The sequence below is a fragment of the Mustelus asterias genome, chromosome 8 (genome assembly GCF_964213995.1).
Source record: "Mustelus asterias chromosome 8, sMusAst1.hap1.1, whole genome shotgun sequence".
Classification (NCBI taxonomy): domain Eukaryota; kingdom Metazoa; phylum Chordata; class Chondrichthyes; order Carcharhiniformes; family Triakidae; genus Mustelus; species Mustelus asterias.
In genome coordinates this window covers 97,647,108-97,669,692 of record NC_135808.1, presented here as the reverse complement: position 1 = coordinate 97,669,692, position 22,585 = coordinate 97,647,108, and the positions used below count along the sequence as shown (strand labels likewise).

The 22,585-nt window shown below is 39.6% G+C and overlaps 1 protein-coding gene across 1 annotated transcript; it reads left to right on the top strand.

Annotated features, from left to right (window-relative positions):
* The first annotated feature begins 19,012 nt into the window (after positions 1-19,012).
* On the top strand, positions 19,013-21,683 carry dmrta2 (DMRT-like family A2). The gene is made up of 2 exons (XM_078219398.1): positions 19,013-19,436; positions 20,812-21,683. The coding sequence occupies exons 1-2, from the start codon at positions 19,013-19,015 to the stop codon at positions 21,681-21,683; spliced, it is 1,296 nt and encodes a 431-aa protein (XP_078075524.1).
* Positions 21,684-22,585: the final 902 nt, after the last annotated feature.

Below are 22,585 nucleotides of genomic sequence, written 5' to 3'. Positions count from 1 at the left end.
TGCAGTGCAAAGAGTGCGGAGATTCGGGTGAGAAGCTGAACTGAGAAAACAGTCGGGATCTAGAACAGTTTTCTGCCAATTCAGTGCTTTTGGGAGAATTGCGGCCCTTATTTCTGACCTTGATCAGACAAAAAATGCATACTTACCCTCCGCTGATTTTTCTGAGTGATCTTTCAATGAAGGATCCTTCACTTCTGAACCAGTGTAACAAACCTTGCAGGGAATTCACATGGAAGCCATGGCCCCTTTTTACAGCACTAGCTGCCACATTCTGGTAACTAAAGAGTTTGAATGTCCCAAACTTGTGTTATGATTAACTCAGAAGATTAGTTTATTTCACATTCAAAAACCCAGAGTAGGAGCCTCCACAACATCCCACTCCAATACACACACACACACACACACACACACACACATGGCAGAAAAAAAGAGTTTACATTATAAAATCCACAAAAATAAATATTAGTTCACATAATTTCCTGAGTCCAAGTTAGAGTCCAATGGAGAATTATTTCACATAGGTATTTGAGTTCAGCTGGCTGAAGACTGGAGTTGTAGTGTTTGCTTGTCAGTTCATGCTGAACACAAGATGAAGTAGGTGCAAAGAGACTGGGTCAGTACTGTAGGCGATGGTACGGAATATTCCACCAGAGACAGCTTTTGAGGTACAGATTGCTGTTCTGTCTGGGAGAATCTGCTTCTTGGTGGCCCACCAGTTGGATGTAAAAACTGCAGACTGAGGATTTCTCAGTTCTCAAAAGCATACAGAGGTTCCAAAATGGTCACTCAAGTCATGTGACTTTCTTTCCCCACATTGACTTCCAGAAAGGATATTTACCTGGTGTCTGGAACTGACTTTGATTTTGGTACTAATAATGTCCCAGTTGTTAGTTGTTGAAAGAGTTACCATCCATACTGAGGGTCTGATGTCAGAAGGCCATTGTCTAGGGTGACCCACTGACTCCGCTAGCAAGTTGCATTTATCAGATATGAAAGATGTCCCATTGGTTCACTTTTGAAATGGGCCTAGACAATTTCAGTTGTGATATGAGTCTGTTAGCAGCTGTGCAAGCATAATGAGTTTTGATGTGCAAGTCTCCTGCTTTTTGGGATTCCAAAGGGTCTGTACAGTGAGATGTGAAATATTACCAGCTGAGAAAATAATTATTTTGTTCTTGTAACTCCCAGATAAAGGGGTAACTCTGTGATCATGTGAGTTGTAGCAGCCATCTTTTTATTTTAAATGTTTATTTTGTTAGTGTCACAAGTAGGCTTACATTAACACTGCAATGAAGTTACTGTGAAAATCCCCCAGTTGCCACACCCTGGCACCTGTTCGGGTACACTGAGGGAGAATTTAGCATGACCAATGGACCTAACCAGCATGTCTTTCGGACTGTGGGAGGAAACTGGAGCACCTGCAGGAAACTCACGCAGACACAGGGACAACGTGCAGATCCACACAGACAGTGACCCAAGCCAGGAATTGAACTGGGTCCCCAGTGCTGTAAGGCAGCAGTGCTAACCACTGTGCCACCATGCGATCCATTGAAAAAAAAGCAATAAGAATAAAGTTCTGGATTTATGTCCCAGGACCCAATGGTGGATAAGTGGGTAAGGTGGCAGTTGGATATGTGGGTGACATTGGTAGGTGGGTAAGGAGGTGGATAGGGTGATAGGTAGGTAGGTGAATGAGATGGGTGGGATGCTAGGTGGGTGAGGTCAGGGGATGTTGGATGACGAGGTTCACCAGTTTGTGTGTACTCGGGGTCAAGGGGATAGTCAGGGGGTTAGTGTGAGTGATTAGAGGTCAGTGTATTATTACCTAGGAATAAACCTAGGTTGTTTCCTGTTTAACTTTGCCTGGATAACTATTCAGGTAAGTAGGTCAGAACTGTCCAAAGTCTCTCTAACTCAGATGGAGATCATTTTGTAGGCTTCCAGGGAACAGGGGAATTTCGCAATGGAAGTTCAAACTTCCAAGGCAATTCCCACAGAGACCTTGCATTGGGACTTGCAAGGGGTCCCATAGCGCATCTTCTGGGGTGCATTCACCTCAGACTATCCATAGACTGGAAAAACTAGACCTTGACAAATTTCTAAGGGTGTAACTAATATGGTAGGTAAGTTGGATGTAGTATATATTCAGAAGGTATCCAATGAGGTACCATACACAAAAGATTAGGTTCATGGGGTTGGGGGTAATATACTAAAATGAGTTGTAAAGTCTACTCATGGAAGGAAATAGTAGTTTTCGAGAAAGAACAGCGATCGTTTACCAAATTGATACCTGCAATGCAGCTACCATGTATAGTACGTTATTTTCCCATCATTTGTGCACCACAGAATGGGCAGTCATCAATGAAGAAAACAATGATAATTTTTGTTTATATGGCACCTTTAATGTAGAAAATATCCCAGTAGACTTTACAAAAGGGGAAGAGGCAAAATGAATAGAAAAGGGATTGAATGTCAAGCCTTAGCAAGAGAGATTAGGAAGACTGGCCATTTGTTGGAAAATATGAATATTTAGGTTATTTTCTAAGATAAAAAGAAGAGGATTGGCAGCAGGGTTGAGGAAGGGCGTTTCAGGAAGTAGGGCTTAGGTGATCAAAGGATCTGCATCCAAATGTAGGGAGAAGGGTAGGGAGAAGATGCACAAATGGCCAGTCATGGGGCTTGGCCTTAGATTGTGACCAGTGTTTAACATGGAAGTTTAGATAAGAAAAAAAGAGATTCAAGTCCTAAAATAAAGGTAAAGGTGGAAAATTAATTTGAGTCTTTTCTGATCCACTTGTTTTACTTCACCAGAAATGTATTTGTGTCATACTTTTAATAAAATAAGACAGCAGATAAGGAGCAACACCAAGGAATTTCCTGACCCATGTGTGCACCTGACCTGTACCTGCAACTTTGTTTACTAATTGCTCTCAACACAAATATTAATTTTAAAACATACATGTGAATAGAGACTACTTTTAAGAAGTATTTCAGACTTGAATGAATAATCTAGGCTGACAATTCAGTCTAACATTCAGAAAATACTATAATGTCATAGCGATGTCCTTGGAATGGAACAGGAAACTGTAATCCAATTTGCCAGTATCAAGGGATGTCAGAGATCTCAAAGAGTATTTAAAGAGATGTGGGAAGTTATCCTACCCCCTGGCAAACATTCCTCCCTCCATCAATTATGCCAAAAAATCTGCAACTCATCGCACTGTGAGATTTTGCTACATGCAAAGATGCCTGTCACATTTGTCTGCCTAATAAATCATTACAGTTCAGGGGAACTCACTATAGGGAAAGGACTTAGAGATGTGATAAAATGTTAAATATTTCTTTAAGTGTAGTTATAATGAACAAAATATGCAGGCAGCTAACAATGTAAAAATACAAAATACAAACAATGTGGATACTGGAATCTGAAATAAAAATACTGGAAATACTCAGCAAATCTGATAGCATCTGAAGAGAGAGGAACAAAGTTAACATTTTCAAGTTGATAACTTTTAATCAGAACTCGGCATTTTCTGGTTTTATGACTAAAAAATACAATTAGCCAATGCTTAGCTTTGTAGCAATAGGAATTAATGTAGTATAGAATGACCAATTTTGAAGCTATTACAGTTTTGAAACAAAATAAATTACCTTACTGGATTTACGTCAGAGGGAATATTTCAGATAAAGGCCTGGAACCCATAGCTGGAGTCTAAAGTTCAAAATTTTGAAGCAAAAAAAGTATTTGAGAAGTTATAGATATAAAAATTGCATTATATTTTGAGACTTGGAATTTCAATTCTGTATTTAATTGTTGGTCTGAGATGCACTTCTGAACTGTAGGGTGAAAACTGTTTTCAGTATTTTCCTAATTAAGCATTGAATTTGGAATCTGCCTTCTGTGGGGAAGTAAATCATTGCTAGAAGACAATCAATGCTTTAATTTGTGGCATTATCAGAATCTAGGCATTGGTGACTAAGTCTGCAATCTTTAGGGAAATATAGCCGAGACTGCTATGATACCAACATATGCACTACAATCCCAGATAACCATATCTGCAATGTCTGCAGTTTAGGAAACTTGGGCTCAGAGTTGCTGAGCTGGAGACTGAGTTGCAGACATTACAGGACATCAGGGAGGGGAAAAGTTACTTAGAGTTCCAGGAGGCAGTCACTCCCCTTAGTTTAGGCAAACCTTTAGAGTTGGCCAATGGTCAGTGAGGGAGGGTGTGACTGCAAGACAGGCAGGTAAGGGGAACCAGCACGTAGTGATGGAGAAGCCTCAGCCCCTGACTTTGTCCAGCAAGTATGAAGTGCTTGCTACCTATGTGAATGAGGAGATGGACTTCAGGGTGGAAGAGCGGACTGACCATGGCACCATGGTGAAGAATGGCATTCAAGTGAAGGAACGAAGGGGGATGTGATAGTGATAGGAGACAGTATAGTCAGGGGGATAGGTATTTTTTTCTGCAGTTGAGAGAGTGAATCAAGGTCACTGTGTCGCTTGCTCAGTACCAGATATTTACTCCAGGTTTGAGAGAAACTTGCAGTGGGAGCGGAAGATTCAGTGGTCATGGGGGGGGTTGAGAGAGAGGGAGAGTCATAGAGGTTTACAGCATGGAAACAGGCCCTTTGGCCCAACTTGTCCATGCTGCCCCTTTTTTAACCCCGAAGCTAGTCCCAATTGCCCCTGATTGGTCCATATCCCTCTATACCCATCTAACCCATGTAACTGTCTAAACGCTTTTTAAAAGACAAAATTGTACCTGCCTCTACTACTACCTCTGGCAGCTTGTTCCAGACACTCACCACCCTCTGTGTGAAAAAATGGCCCCTCTGGACCCTTTTGTATCTCTCCCCTCTCACCTTAAACCTATCCTCTTTAATTTTAGACTCCCACCTTTGGGAAGAGATATTGACTATCTTGCTGATCTATGCCCCTCATTATTTCATAGACCTCTATAAGATCATCCCTAAGCCTCCTACGCTCCAGAGAAAAAAGTCCCAGTCTATCCAGCCTCTCCTTATAACTCAAACCAAAAAGTCCCAGTAGCATCCTAGTAAATCTTTTCTGAACTCTTTCCAGTTTAATAATATCCTTTCTATAATAGGGTGATCAGAACTGTACACAGTATTCCAAGTGTGGCCTTACCAATGTCTTGTACAACTCCAACAAGACGTCCAACTCCTGTATTCAGTGTTCTGACCAATGAAACCAAGCATGCCGAATGCCTTCTTCACCACTCTGCCCACCTGTGACTCCACTTTCAAGGAGCTATGAACCTGTACCCCTAGACCTCTTTGTTCAATAACTCTCCCCAGTGCCCTATCATTAACTGAGTAAGTCCTACCCTGGTTCGATCTATCAAAATGCATCACCTCACATTTATCTAAATTAAACTCCATCTGCCATTCGTCAGCCCACTGGCCCAATTGATCAAGATCCCATTGCAATCCTAGATAATCTTTTTCAATGTTCACTATGCCACCAATCTTTATGTCACTGCAAACTTACGAACCATGCCTACTAAATTCTCATCCAAATCATTAATATAAATGACAAATAACAGTGGACCCAGCACCGATCCCTGAGGTACACCACTGGTCACAGGCCTCCAGTGTGAAAAACAACCGACTACAACCACCCTCTGTCTTCTATCATCAAGCCAATTTTGTATCCATTTGGCTACCTCACCCTGGGTCCCATGAGATTTAACCTGATGCAACAACCTACCATGCAGTACCTTGTCAAAGGCCTTGCTAAAGTCCATATAAACAACATCAACTGCACTGCCCTCATCTTCCTTCTTGGTTACCCCTTCAAAAACTCAATCAAATTTATGAGACATGATTTTCCATTCACAAAGCCATGCTGACTGTCGCTAATCAATCTTGGTGTCTCTAAATGCTTGTAGATCCTGTCTGTCAAATTACCTTCTAACAACTTACCCACTACAGATCTGAGGCTCTCTGGCCTGTAGTTCCCAGGCTTTTCCCTGCAGCCCTTCTTAAACAAAGCACAACATTTGCCACCCTCCAATCTTCAGGCACCTAACCTGTGACTATCAATGATTCAATTATCTCTCTAGCCTCCCACAGTGTCCTGGGATACACTTCATCAGGTCTTGGGGATTTATCTACCTTGATGCGCATTAAGACTTCCAGCACCTCCTTCGCTGTTGTATGTACAATCCTCAAGACACCACTATTTATTTCCCCAAGTTCCCTAACATCCATGCTTTTCTCAACAGTGAATACTGATGAGAAATATTCATTTAGGATCTCACCCATCTCTTGTGGATCTGCACATAGAGGACCTTGTTGACCCTAGTTCCCAGGTTGACCCTAGTTACTCTTTTGCCCTTTATGTATTTGTAGAAGCTCTTTGGATTCTCCTTTGCCTATTCTGCCAAAACAATCTTGTGTCCCCTTTTTGCCCTCCTGATTTCTCTCTTAATTCTACTCCAACATACTCTATACTCTTCAAGGGATCCACTTGATCCCAGCTGCCTATGCATGTCAACTATCCCTTTACATCAGCTCATCCACAAACCACCTTCTGGTAGCAGTGACAGCGCCTATGCAAATATTACCTGAAACAGCCAATCAGCGTCGCTGCTCTGCTGCCTTCACCTGCACGCTTGCCTTCACACGAAGACGGTGAGTGTCTTCCAGAGGTCCATCTTTTGGTAGCAGGGACTGCGCCAATGCAAATCTGGCACTGGCTGTTGTATTCTGATGAGTAAAGTTTAAATGTCAAAAAGTTTCTTTGAAAGGCTATAGAGAGAAGTTAAGTGGATAAGGGAGTAAGATGGGTGAGGCAAGTGGGTAAGGTGACAGCTGGGTAGGGTGGTGGAATCTCGACAGGGGCTAGTCAGGTCTGGTCGGGGGAGCCGGTTGGTGGGGGCTGGCTAGGTTGGGTCGGGAGGAATCAGGAGGTCGAGGGGCAGTCCGGCATGTCTGTTGTATACTTACCAAGAGGCATTTTATATCTAACGTTTCCTGCGTAACTATCTAGGCAAGTCTCAACTCTAACTCTGAGTTGAAGATTTTTTCGGAGGGGCCACTGGAGCAGGGGTTACCAATCGGAAGTTCAAAATTCCCGGGCAATTTCCAGTCAGTGCACTGGGACTGCAGAGGGGTCAGATAGTTCATTCTCCGACCCTCCAGAAGCCGGAAGATCTGTGCCTCGAGGCAAAATCTTGCTCAGCAAGGTACCTTGCCGGGAGTAATTTGACAGTTTAAAGATTTAACATTATTATTATCATTGTTTCTTCATTAAGATTTGATATCTTCAATAAAATTGTGTCAACATCAGCAATAAATATTTTCCACAAATTCCCTCTGCTTGAGCTAAGCCTCGCTTGCCTTCCAGGTGACAACACCGATTGCTGCAGTTTCCACTTCAACTGAAATACCTTTGCTTTTTCCCACAAATTTCTGTGGGAGATTCAATAATGAATGAATGGTTTAAGTGTCAAGTTGTGTAACCTGTAGTGTGCATTCCAGCCATAAATTCGGTCGTTGCAAATGCGAGCGATTTGCATTTAACTAAACGTAATTTATAGACTATTTTCAATAATAGATCATCTAAAAACAATCCTGAAGTATGTTCCTAGCACATAGTCAAACAAAACCATAGTCTTAGGAAGTCCGGTTAGCAAAGGAAGTACATCTATGTGAAAAAGGCATTTTATTTTCATTACTAACTGAGGTAAGTAAGTTCGTGTCGCTAATTGCTTGAGTTTTGAGAAGTCGGACATTATTCTACAACCACTCGGTTGGCAGATTGAATCTGAAGTGTTGCACACGCCAGGGATCCGCTTGTCCAGTTGCTGTTCACACTCCCAGCCTCTGCTGCTACACACCTGGCCAAGACTCGGACATATTTCTGGGTGATCAATTTAATTCCATTCATTTCATCACCTCAATGGCACAGTGCGCTTCATGTCCCTTTGTATAGAGGAAACAAAGTGGTTCCGCGCACCATCTATTAAAAAAATACTCTCCAGCACAAATCTGATGCTGACATTTGTGGGGAGAAAATACTTAGTTCATCTTGAAGCTTTGATTTAGGTAGCATTTTGCTGTTAAGTGTGAATATCGATTATTTTCCTGAAGTCTCTATATTGCGGAATTTGGGAAGTTTCTCCAAAAGTGAAGGTTTTAGAGGGAAACAGAACACGATAATAAAGTTGGGTGAAGAGTTTGAATCTGGGCCACTTCCAATCAATTTAGGAGCCCAGTTGTGAAGGTGTTCTTGTTTGTCAGGGGATATTTTAAAAATATATAATTATACTTGTGCAATTTAAATTCCAAAGTACTTTTAATTGAGTTGTACATGGGGGAATGACCACCTCCTTTGCGAGGTACCGTCCCCTCTTTCCGAAATTAGAAGGGTGACACTTTCTCTATTTGCATGACGCTTTTACAGGAACCTGGAAGCTTTGCTGGGGGACACAAATGTTGAAATAAGGACCAGCTGAGTAGTTGGGGCGCAGCGGTAATCAGAGCATTATTATTGTTCATTGTGACATCCTCTAAACTGCACTGTGCTCACTAGTGAAACTCCTGCCGCAAAAAAGTAAGGCGACCTGACCTCGGCATATTGATGTATGCTGGAAAGTTGGCCTCCTCGCCTCACAGAATGGAAATGTGGCATAACGTCCCCATGTCCATAGGAAGAACAATTATAGAAATCTCTAATTTTAAAGAATCGCACAGTGAAAAGTGTATTCAACGGTTGAATACTTCTAGTCTGGTCGTCAGCCTTGCAGCAAACGATAACCGGCGCTTGGAATTGAGTTGCATAACTCCGTGTTGTGCATTGCTCTCTGCTATGTGTACACATTCCCCATGCAGTTTTTAATCAAAAGGTCGATAGATCGAAGCCTATAGTTCATTGTCGGCTTTACACAGGCACCATCTTTGCTCATCAAAATCCGCGAAGTTGCTCAGAGACAGCCCCTGCCATCTGTACACATGTCGTTACTAAAGTCTGAAAGTTTTTTTTTGCTTTGATGCCTGTCAGTCTTTTAGCACCTTAAAGATCCCAGGCTGGAATTTGGAACGGCTTTGTGAGCCGCACTCATTTCCAAATGAATAAACGCAAGCAACAGATTTGACAAAAATAGTCATCGCGTGGTTTTAACGAGTCGCTCCGGGCTATTTCTGGCCTGTTGCAATGTCTTTCTGGTTTAACAAAACAATTATGGCATTTCTTTCATTCGCACGCATGTGTTTTTAAAACCAATAATTATACGTTGAAGACATTTAGACCGCTGGCAGAAGTTGCCTTTTGGAGGAGATGGACGATTAATGGGAATTCTTAAACAGGCACATCCAGTTACCAGGCCCGGCCGTGTTCCCAAATCGCATGGCCAGCATTTACTTGATGTAATCATTCTTGATAGTTGAGGTTTAATAAACAATTCGCTGGGAAGGGGCAATTATTTACCACGGTGCAGTTAAATAATGAACATTTCGGGTATTAGATATAAAAAAAACCGAACAGAATTTAACAAGAGTGCCTCACACAAGTAATGGCAACTTAACTATAAAATATTATTTAATGGGTTATCTCTCCGCAAGTGAGTTGCTGCACCGTAGCTAGTCCGTGTTAAACTCAGATTTGCCGAGAGTAATATCACACTCCAGTGGTGACTAATGGGGTTGTTCAGCGAGGCGACTATAAATTTGTCTTATTAATTTAACATTTCAGATCCAATAACTTTGCAATACAAGTGCTTACGGCCTTCTAGTTAGTCACCAAATATGGTGGCGTAACAGTCAAACTAGTTACGGAGGCCGGAAAGTACCATGCATCTATCTACTTTCCATATTTAATTACTTGGCTTTGTTCTTTATACATATTCCTGTTCGAAGATATCAAATCTCAATCTGCTCCAGCATATCATGTAGTCCCTAGTTATTGTTCATGTTGTAAAAATTGAATCTATAAATTACGTTGAAAGCATAACCTAACTATCAAAACTATAAGACAACGCCCTGCAGAAAAAAATATGGATTTATTTTAAATTTTGTGATAAAGAATGTTCTACAAGGCTGATGTGTTAAGTTGATTGAATAAGTCCCTAGTCAAAGGGGCATTGCTGAAACGGCGTTACACCTCGCTTGCTCTTTAGGATTCCAGGGTTTATTTGTGTATATGATTTACATTTTTTGAATTACATACGTTCAAAAATATGTATCTTCATAAATATATTACTAATGGCCATATGAGAGAGCGATGATATATGGGAAATGCTCCCAATCGATTAAGCTACACAATTTTTATAATTAAGGTATTAAAATGGATAAAGTTGATAGTAAAAGATCTAAGAGTAGAATCTATGCAGGTTGGCACAAATAATGCAACGAGTTGTCATTTCGTATAGGAATGTAATTTTTCAAAGCTCTTCAGGTAAAGGTATATTTTTATTTAAATGAATTGTCAGTATTTTTTTTATTGAAATGTATCTTTATAAAACACAAGCCCAGCAGTGTTCAGTTGTAATGTGTAAAATAGTTTCGCTGTTCTGCAATCTGGTTAAATCTGGCCGTTTATTCCATTTCATTTTCAACACAGGAAACCTTTCAGACTTCACGAGATTAATTTAGAGCCAGCTGTATAGCTCAACTTATTTTTTAAAAAGTAGTTTAGAATTTACCATCCTAATGTTGAATGGAAACCGTAGATCGTTTTTCATCCGTTATATCCAATAAGTGTCTCGTTTAAAACGTAATGGAGTTAGACAGAATTTGATGTGGATGCTATAGTTTAAACAATGGCAATGTAACTCTGGCTTGCATGCTTTTCTTAAAGAAGAAGATTTATTTTGTAAAACCAAACTTGACTCTGACACACAAAATTCCAACGCTAGCTTGCTTATTTATTAAATACTAACCAAGGTTTCAATTGATATTGATACAATAGAACAGGATAAAAACATTGAAGCCTCCCAGCCTTAACCACAACCGTTTTCATTGCATCTGCCTTTCTAACAGAGAGGGAAGTTTATATTTCTATTTGCTGCTATTTTTTCAACTGTTAATATTTAACAGTAAAATTGTACACTGTTTACCTTTGTTTGTGCCTCATCTAATTAATTACCAAGAAATTGATGGCATTTTAATTAAATACTGGACATGTCAACACGCTAGGGTATCGAGTCCTATTTTTTCATTTCAAATTAACAGTTACTGATCTCCCATCGGAAGCCAACGTCTTAATGGAAAGAAAAGTTTATATTCATATTCATACACTAATATTGATATAATTAAATCTACACATAACAGGAAACACGCGGAGCAATTATGGAGGATATTGGTATTTATAATCATATTTCTGCTTTGTATGTGATTAGAAATAAGGTACATACAATTAAATAGTTATATACAATATTTTCCCTTCATGAATTTCAATATTGAAATAGCAAATGCGTTTAGCTAGGTAAAGTATTATGGGAGGGTATACAAAACCGAATGAAAACACATTCGGTACAAATCAAAGCCGGGCATGTAATTTTCTGCAATGATTTTGGTTTAAAGTTAAGCATCTCTGGACATTTCCGTATTTTAAAAAATAAGTCTCCGGAGTAATATGATGTACATTTATGTTTTCTTCTATGGGTTGTAATCCTAGTTATTGAGAATTCTTTGAGTTAATAGCTACGTCGGTGTATATTATTTCATGATCTTTACGTTGAACTCCAGATAATTAACTTCAAGTTTTGTTGTCTGGGATTGTCTTTACTATCACCCTTTGCATTCCTATTGGAGCTGTAAATCTGATAAGCTACTTGGCAACTACATCTACCCACCTCCTTTTAAAGAAAGAGCTAGCAGGGACGGTGATCGTCTAAGCTGCAAGGAACGGCTTCCTTGGAAGCTTTGGCGTGCGGACTAAGTAGCATAATTATTGCTTCATAATTGTACTCTTTTTCTTTAGCTTTTTATAACATTTAGAATCAGCCACGCTTGGAATCAGAATGGTTGTGACATTTAGGACTGGAGTGATTGTGTGGAACACTTCAAGTTTAAAAAACAAGTCTAATGCAACTCCGAAGGCTAAAGAATACTCCTTTCAGCGAACACATTGAGTTTTGATTTCGGACAATGGTGTTTCTCAAATTTCTTCCAAAACCTGCACCCATCTGTGATCTAAATGCAATCTTTTTTCCTCTTCAATTCATTTGGCAAAGACGAAGCAGATGTATGTGACGGGGTTTGAATTTTAATTACAGCGAATACCTGGTGCACAAGAAATGAAAATCGTTTTCATGGGGAAGGAAGAGAGGAAATAAGTATCATTAATATATAACTTTAATCAGCTATTAACATATAACTTTGATCAGCTATTCTCATGAATTTTGAAGAGAATCACATTTGACTACTTTGGACGACCAGATTAAATACTCCTATGAATTATTATCTCATTAGGATCGTTTTCATTGCAGTAACCAGCACTATTTTTGCTTAACCCTAAAATAAACTTATTTTTAGTTGCATAAAAAGACACGTGCTATTGCTATTGGTGTAGGCATTAAACCAACGCATCTCCTTTGTAAACAGTTTTGAAGCTAGTCTCCGAAAGATGTAGTGCACAGTCCGTCGTTTTAAGTGATCAATTAGTACTTTGTAGATGTTTGTTCCTACAGTTGCCGTAGCCCCTTTCAGAATGGTCAGTGGTGCAGTTATAATAACATGCAACTTTTTTTTCTCTTAAAGCCCCCTATTCACATTACCTCAAAGTGCCTTTAACCGGCGCAGAGGTGCGAAGATAAAATTGTCTGACGCTTTAATCCATGCCCGAGGGGTTGGAAAATAAAGAGAGAGACAGAAATGGTCCTAAAAGAACCGAAAATCCACACAATAGCTGTGGGAATCTGGTCAGAGTTACTCATTTCGGGCTCTTCCCTGGAAATCCATCAATTAGAAATAAGAGCATTATTAAACGGAACTGGCGGATTTCTTTAAAGGTGAGGCTGTTTGCTTAAAAAGCCATTCACTTTCTAAACTTGAAGAGATCCGACATGCTGCCAGCAGCGATTCTTGAAGGCGATTAAACAGAATGAATTGGGGCATGGACAGCCTTCTGTCAGATGTTGCTTTACCCCAACTCGTATAAGAACAATGTGCGATCTTTGTTACGTGGGACTCTGTACTTTAAGAAATTTAGATAAAACCAGCTCAAATTTAACCATCTAAATGTACAAAACCCTAAATCCTTGCACATATATTACAGACATGCACGTATGCTAATGCGTGTTTTAATAAATCGCCTAAAATGGAATTTTGTTGGGAATATTGATTTGCATTCAACAGCAATTAGCTGGAGGTGATGTGAAGAAAATGATAACGCAGAGAACAGTTTATCAATGCAATATCAGCGGATCAAACATGGTTGCATTACAAATCTAAACAAACGATATGCATTAGATTGTAAACGTGATTTAAACAGCCTTTGAAAATAGAACCAGAGTCATCAAAATGAACATTATAAAATGATATCTTGTAGCCATGTTGATCGATATTTCACATGCCTTTTAATTGTAACGTATCGATTAAAATCACAGTACACCGATGAAAAATATAATTACCATTTAAATTAAATATTTCCCTTGTTGTTCTACAAATAATTAAAACTAAAAAAAACTATATAGTCCAGTTCTGTATCTCTGCAGTTATTTTTATGTTTTGTGAACTGCCTTAAGGGAAGGATTGTATTTGTGAAGAGGACATTATCACATGCCCTTTGCTTCTCAAAGAGGTTAACAACCTAATGAACACTTAGTTAGGAGACGAAGCGTGCATAAGTGCTGGGTTTCCCAAAGCTTATCTGATGTTATATGTGCTACTCTAACCTTGTAGTAACCTAATTGTTTCAGCTCCCGCTCCGGGGAGCGGCTCAATGGCAATCCGGGACTGGGCAGCCTTCAGGTGGGACAGCAGCAGCCAGCAAGCTGTGAGAATGCCGCACTAGGGAGCCGGGGTCAGCAACATGCTGCTACATATGTTGGGTCAATCTTTTCCTTTGTGAAAATTTAAAAACCTGGAAAAACTCAATCGTCTATGGGTTTTAAGAAAATGTTCCTGGATTTGCTCCAGAATAGCTGAGAAAGAATAACTTGTTCAAAGGTGGATTGTTTGAAGGAAGAAGTGACTCAGTCACACTGAAACTATGGTTCGATTTAAACCGAGACCATAATAAACACGGGTTAACCAAATATAAAGCCGCTTTTACAATCTACCGCCTTCTAAAGGCTAACCCATTTAACAAGATGAAGTTTGACAGTTAGTGCTGCATTTATGCTTATGTATGTGCATGATGATGTGTGCACACGTTTTGTTTGCATGTACAATACAAAAGGGTGCGTGTACTTCAGCTGCTTATATAACTCGATTCTTTTCATGTTTTAACATAATGCATGAAGAATCCTATGCTGAATGGCTCAAGTAATTCGTAATTCGTTTCCTAATGTTATCGATATTGAATTTCAAAACAAAAATAACTGCGATTTAAAAACCAAAACATCCCCTTTCTTAAGTATTTGCCGCATTGACACGGAATAAGATTCAGTATCTTGAAATATGAAATGTAGATTTAATTTGCAGACTTTGTCAATATGTAACATTCAGGACGATAGCAATGATCCTTAAAAAAAATCTTTATGTTGTAATTCGAACCGTCTGAAACATGGTAATCAACACATTGACATCAACTGCGTGATGATATCTGTGTGCAAAAAAAATTAAATATTGTGTAAATCTAGTTGAGTGACGTTTGTGAAAGCGAGCATCAAAATCGGATGTCTTCGAGGTAATTTTCATGCGTGTAAGATTCGTCCTGAGATAATTACTTTTAATGTCAAAAAGATTTAGTTTAATATCATCTCTATTAGACTCTTGGCTGGGTAATTAAAGGTGCAGATTAAACCAGCGGGAAACAGATGGCATTTACTTACACTGATTCATTCAGTAAACAATGAAAAAGTCAATGGAACAGCCCTGGAACAAATGAAACCTTAAAGACCACTTACATTAGCAGGTACATGAGGACTGTCATCTGTCAAAAGGAGTGAGGACGGATAATAAACACTTACGGATAATTCCAGCAGAGAAAAAAAAGAGTACTTGCATAAGCATTAATACTGGGCAGTTTTGTTACTGAATTGACAGGCAGATATGAGAATAACTACCAGAAGAAGAAAACCACTAATAACAACTTTTCAAAGGATAGACACGTAATTTAGTTAAATTCGAACTGTGTACACGTGTTAGTACATTTGAAAGAGTATATATAATAGGTACACACTTGAAAGGATCCTGCAATGTGGTTTTTTTCAAAAAAAATAGCAGAAAGAATATAAAAGGGTGCATATTGATAAGTCCTGATCTTTTTTTAATAAACGCATTTATTAAATAGAAACTAACTTTCAACATTATATATGCTTTGGAATGGACACGGCTGCCTCCATAGATGAGTTATTTTTTAAAGCAACACAGCCTGTGTATCAGTAAACTAGCATTATTATTGAATGGTGTGAGTGCATTCATCTCGACATTTCTCCGTTAAAGCAGATAAGCTTGTTTTAATACATATTTAGTTGTAGATATATTGATTTGTATATTGCTGCAAATGTTTTTTTAATGATAATTTTGGGAGGGTTCAGCAATATCTGATCTCGGCCTGATCCTACAGGAGAACAACTCCGAAAAGGAGAAACACTGGCAATAGTATTTTTCTTCGATGGCCACACGGTCGACATACTTTGATTGACGCAATTTGGTGTGATTGTACAGGATACCAATTGAGTCAGTTCGTCTTACCCTTCCGGTACGAATGAATTTAGATCTAGATTTTAAAAAGAACAAATAGACCATTAAAAGTAAGCAGTTCCCAGCGTTTACCTCTATAGCACAAAATACAGAGTATTATCTTCCATTCCTAACATGTCATGCTAATAACATTTGTAACCATAGCTAAAAACTGCAATGTTTCTTCACTTTATGGCTCCACCGTTTGTAACAATATGTATAGACATTTTGCTTTTTAACTGATTATTTACCAACGTCATTTCACTGTCAAAGTTATTTCAACCCGTGTCTTGATTAAGCCGTGTTTAAACTTTCCCTGGTATACAACTCACCCACTGCTTGATTTTGACCAAAATCTATGATTTTGAATCAAAATGAGAGATTGCACGGTTAAAAAATGGATTGTACCTTTCAGGCCATTGCCTTTAAAAAAAACTAATCGAGAAATGGCCCTTTATTGCTATAGTGATGCTATAATTACATCACTAAAAAACATATCAACCTGAAACAAGCCGTGATGCCTTTTTAAACGAATGCGTTTAGTGTCTGTAATCGCGAAGAGATTGAAAAGGATGAGTAAATACCTAAATTTCGGGCAGAAAATATTGAATTAATTTTCCCTTCACGGATGCTGACTGGCTGGTTGCGTATTTCAGTACCTTGTGTTCTCAACGCTGCCGGTACATTTTTGAAGCCATCTGCGTACTCAAACTATCAGAAAATGTTAAGATCAGTGTAGAAAGTGTTTGCAATCTGCCGCAGGACAGTCAGCCTGCTCATTTCCGATAGCCCCTACAGAAAGCGAGATTAATTCGTCCAGTGGAACGTTCCTCGTTACATAATAATTTGATTTTCAAACCCAAACAACCACATTATATTCTCCCAAACCAAGGACTTTATCATTTCACATATCCAATTAGCAGTCAATATCACGTGAATTACATAACCACATAGACCTGTAATCCTGCCCTTGCTTCCTCTTAATTAAAACCGCGTCCCGCAATTCTTTGGTATCGAGGCGCGAAATTTGCTCCAAAGAATCTAGTCGATTCGGGTTAAACGATGCATCTTGCAGTGAATAAAAGCGAACGGCGGATGAAATTACTAGTTAAATTAGCCCGGCCGCTCTAATAAGGGAGGAGGTGTCTGGCAGCTGATTGATTTATGTTAGTTTGAAGACTCGCATCTCGGCGGGACCTTTTCAAATCCAGAGCATTTTTTTTTGTTTGGCTGTTGCTTCGGCCAATGTCGGCTACCCTCGGTTTAGACTGTTGTTTCCAGCAACCTTGTAACATTGTTTAGGTATACTGTGTTGTGCTGCAAACGGTAAAGGACAATTAATTCACTCAGGTGGAGAGCTAGGCATGTTTTGTCAATTAATCTTAATTATCACCAATTATGAAAACAAAATAAAGCGCACTCGAATGTTTGACGCGGCTGTTCTGAAGGCAAAATCTTTCAGCTCCAGCAGACATTGATCCAGCTTGTGGCTGGGATCTGCCTTAAATAGTCAAACATAACTCAAATATTTCACAGGATGGCAAGCTTTAATAGAAATGCCGCACTTAATTAGGGAGCTATCACAGACAGCTCTTTAAAATATTAATTCAGTCTAATATTTATTTTTACATTTCAACAAGGCAGTTCACGCGCGACAGATATTTTGGGAGTTTCACTATCCCAGATTCGCAACTGTATGTTACTTAGGAAGCCGATCACTTGTTGGAGAACATGAATAACACTTTTCATTCTGTCCCTTTTGTGTCTTTAGTCGGAGGTGGTAAAACCACACGGTTTGGTGGGAGTCATGAAATCAAGTTGCACATTTTATGATGTTTAAACGAGGGGAGATGGGAGCAACAGTAATCACCCATCGGCCATTTCCGGGAGCGTATCTCTGCAGCGACGTGGATTGCATTGCTTCACTCATCATTCACCCGTTGCTCTTCCACCCGGGACATTGCTGGATTATTTCTTTGGGAAGAGGGGGCAGAAGACTTCTAACAGCGGAATTTTTCATCTAAAATTATTTGTTGTCTTACGATGGCGAAAGTGCAGTTTTAAAAAATTACTGAAAAAGTAAAACTGTTTTGGATGCACGACATCGACTTATGCATGACATTAACTGTTTTCTCACTTGTTATATCAGGATATCTCGGAAGAGATTAGCAAGGCCCTTAAAGGGGTTTCATTTCTTTTCAGGTCTACATCACTTTACTTTGCCTTTCTTCTAACACAATCACGCTTAAGTAATGATAGTATCACCCATTTTAAGATATATTAAACTTACTGGCGAATTATTGATTCGATGATTATGGTCTCGTGCGAATTTTAAAGTTAGAATTGCTTCGTTTCATCAAAACTGGTTGAAAGAAATTGCATTTTTCCTTCCCCCCCCCAAAGCAGTCTACAACCAATGAGTTAAATCGATTTGACAATGAGAGCAATGTTTAAGTTGGGATGCACGGATCTCAAATATATAAACTAAAGTGTGCTATTTCTTCCAAAAGCTGCATGTGTTGATGGCAGCAGACTGATCTAAAAAAAACCTTTTGCAATCAGCAGAGGAAATAATTAATAAAGTATACTTGTTACTTACCCAGAATTCAACGTCTGGGTTACTTGGTAATTACATCATCATGATAACGACTGCCTGTAAAAGAAAGTAGAACTTAATTTTTTTTTTAAGTAACCATTGGTAAAAGCCTTAATGTCTCTCAACTGCACTGAGTATAAAATAAAGGCTAAAAACAGCCGTTCAAGTTTGGTTTGGTAACAGTTGGACCTATAAGACACTGTTGTAATGTTCACTTGGTTATTTTCGAGGGTTCAGGTGGACACTAGGTAACAGTAACCATAACCAATCAGAAGTGTGCTTTCACCCGCGTGCCATTCGGCCAATCGCAGGCGCCACATGTTGTCAATTTCATTCTAATGAAAACGTAAGGAGTAACAATAGGGAGAGTGCGAGTGTGGACTCATTGAGCCTCTGTATCCAGCAGCATTAATGCTAATGTCATACATATCATCGCCTTCTTCCCACACAGCTCTTAGTGCCTTCCCTACGCATTAATACGTGGCGGTCTCACCGGTTTCCAGCAGAGTTTGAGAAACGAGGGGTTTTTTTTTAGGGGGGGAGATTGAAATCTGAAGCAACCGTTTCAAGTTTAGCAGCAATCTCTTGTGAAAAGTAATGGAATTGCGCACGGAGCTTTCTGCCGCCCAGACTACTCCGACAGCCATACCTGTGTCAGTGTCGGGAACTCTCCTCCGCGCTCCGCCTTTGCTGCTACGTGCCACCGAAAAGTACCCGAGGACTCCCAAGTGCGCCCGATGCCGAAACCACGGGGTCGTCTCAGCGCTGAAGGGCCACAAACGCTACTGTCGCTGGAAGGATTGCATGTGCGCCAAGTGCACCCTGATCGCCGAGAGGCAGAGAGTGATGGCGGCTCAGGTAGCCCTGAGGAGGCAGCAGGCACAGGAAGAGAACGAAGCCCGAGAGCTGCAACTTCTGTACGGGACGGCGGAAGGATTGGCAATCGCAGCCGCCAACGGCATGATCCCGTCCCGATCTTCTTACGACGTGTTTGGTTCGGTCTGCTCCGAGGGTAACACAGGTAAAAAAAAAAGGTTATTTTCCAAAAGTTTGAAAACTTTTATCTTGTCGATTGAAAACTGCCTGTTCACTCTCACAGTAATTAATCCCAAAGAGATAAATTCAAAATCCAGATGATTAATCCGTTTTTGTAGACAGGTTTCTGCCTCAAAAATCTTGTGTTTATTTAAGAACATGATAATAAAACCTTTATAATTATTCAATGTGTACCTTTTTGATGAGTTATTTTAACATTTCCAAATTAATTAGGTAATGGTTTTTCAAGATCAAATTTACGAACTCGGGAAGTTTGAGTTTGAGAGAAGATTTAGACAAGTTCACATTGCCCTGGCCTCTCCTGCCATTCACACTCAGTGGAGTTTTCCTTAGGCCGCGGGTGTGCAATGTAATTCTACGTAAAACCTGATTTAATGAATACCTCGCCCGTTTTAGAATCTAAATTTTCAACCAATATGATTTAGATTTAAAAAAAGACATTTTTCTGCTGTGGAAATTGGCGTGTAATTGACCAATTATTGGGATTTCATTATCTCAGTGATGGTGATATCCATTCTCTTCAGAGAACATTGTTGTATTTCTGTCCACTTCCCGCCTACAGATTAAACAGTATTTGTACCATTTTATGGTGCCTAAAAGAATAGGAATAATGTGAGTTTCCTGCCTATCCAAATGTAAACCGAGACACATAAAAGGCAATCGGTTTAACAACATTTGATTACAGCACACGCTATTTCCTGTAAATCCACATTATGAAATAATGAAATGCAATTTAGCAATACATGAAACTAATTAACATATCTGGAGAATTGGTTTATTTCAGAATAATTTGCACAACAATTTGTGTAATCTTAAAACACCGCGGTGTTTGTTTTTCCCTCCTTGAGTAAATCTTCAAATGGGTTGTTACCAGATTCGTTCGATGGGAGAAGCCGTTTACCAGACCTTAATTTGAAAAATAACGTCTTATTCAATTAAAAGTAATGAGTAAGAAGCAAAGTAATTCCAAATACCATTTAAATAGAGCGCTTACAAAAATGTTTAAATATTCACTCCTTACTTGGGGAGCGGCTTCAAGTTCTGAAAAATCTAACCTTAGGAATTGTTATGAATTTTTACTGTTATATTTTGTCCTCTGACTCTGAATGCAGTTTATCCAAACGCAGTACACATCATGGTAAATAAAATTACCAATGTCAAGTTGTTAATTGTTAAAGATGTAACCTGCGCATGCCATCAGAAACTTCCAGAATTCTACTGTTTCTTTCTTATTTACAACTGATCATGTCTTTATAAAGAATGACTGTAGGAGAATCTTCCAGGGAAATACCACATTGGATTACAATAGTTTAAAACATTTTGCATCTCTTGATTTGCAGAAGCTAAACTCCAGAAATACGAATTATTTCAAAAGAGTTTATTGCCACGGGCGGGAACTCCACAGCAGTCCTTAGTGAAGCCCATAGTCGGGGACAGCGAGTCGGGGACTGGCAGTGTGCCTGGGACCTCATCGCCAGATATTCGCCACGGATCTGGGTCCGAGAACGGAGACGGAGAATCATTCCTTAGCTCTCCCATCTGTAAGGTTCTTAAAGAAGGACAGGATAGTCCAAGGACCATCACGCCACTGGGCTCTGATTCTGGGTCAGAGGCAGAAAAGGACGAGAGAGATGGCACCCCCTCCACGGGTGCCCGTCAGAGGACTCCCATTGAAATTCTAACCAGAGTCTTTCCTTCGCACAAGAGAAGCGTTCTGGAGCTGGTTCTGCAAGGTTGCGCAGGGGATATTGTCCAAGCCATCGAGCAGATCCTCAACAACAGAGAGCAAGAAAAGGTTTCCGAAGAAACTTGGCACCGTGACAGGAGTCATCAGACTGTCCAAGGACCTACATCACATCGACCTCTGGTCGCTGGGGCCGTGCCTCCTGCCATTGGGACTCTGGGCAACAGGTCCGCGTTCTCACCTCTGCAGCCCAATGCGGCCCATTTCACTACAGATCCCAACGCCTATGCCATTGGGCCACATCTAGGACTCAATCCTCTTCGCTTAGCATATTCAGCCCATAGTAGGGGACTTGCTTTCATGACGCCTTACTCCACAACCGGCCTTGTCCCAACACTGGGCTTTCGTCCACCAATGGATTACGCCTTCAGCGACCTCATGCGAGATAGGTCCAACTTACACAAAGATCAAGTATACACTAATGGACTTTACGGATCAGTTGTAAATAATAACCCGGATAAACAGTAAGTTGCAACACTGAGGCGTCTTAAAATTTCACAAAGCAAAGGCCGGATTGTTATTAATTGCTCCGCGCCTATGTGGTTATGTTAGAACATGCAGAGGAGAAAGTTAAATATTTAATAATAATAAACATGATTGTACAATTAAGTGCTAACGTGCAATTTTGTTAACGGTATATTTCGCTGGTATTGTAATTCATAGCCATAATCACAGAATTCCTTTGATTGTGTACTTAGCTACTCAAGTGTAATGTCTATAAGCAAAACTGAATTAATCCTAAATTATTAATGTAATATGTAGAGAATACGATATTCTAACAGAAGAGCGGACAATGTTCTACGTACCTGGTTAAGGTGCAGGTTAAATATATTATAGATTTTTGAGTTAGGACTTGTTTTTCCAACTGTTTCTTTCAACTAGACGTCGGGAAATGTGTACATATCAAACGTAAAGGAAACTAGCTGCATTTGTAATTGTATGTAGAAAAAGGCTACAACAAGATGTAGTGTAATGTTCATTCATACATTTGCATTGTATATAGAAGCTTGGTGCTGACCCGTGTTGATTCTAGCATTTATTTTTTGTGTAAACAGTCAAAGTTATGTGTTTGCATTTGATAGAAATAAAAGTTATTTTGTGAACACATTTCTGGACATGTATTTTGACTTAAAGCTGTAACCAGACTAAAGCTGACAGCACAAGAGTTTATGTTTGAATATGTTCCGTTGGTTTCTTATCAAGTGGAAACGCAGAAAGAGTATTTAGTTGTGGGAAATCGAAATCAGGTGTCCAATTCCGAAAATGTTAAAGGAATTTTCTGTCAGCGAATGCACAGAGTTAGTGGGGTGTTGTGCTATCAAACTTACCTCGAACGGTTTCGAAAAGCACTAAAGAAAAAAGCCACCATT

Excerpts from the sequence above, each read along its gene's own strand:
- dmrta2 (XM_078219398.1), top strand. The coding sequence starts at position 19,013 with ATGGAATTGCGCACGGAGCTTTCTGCCGCCCAGACTACTCCGACAGCC. Across the intron at positions 19,437-20,811 it reads CTGCTCCGAGGGTAACACAG|AAGCTAAACTCCAGAAATAC; the intron begins GTAAAAAAAAAA and ends CTTGATTTGCAG.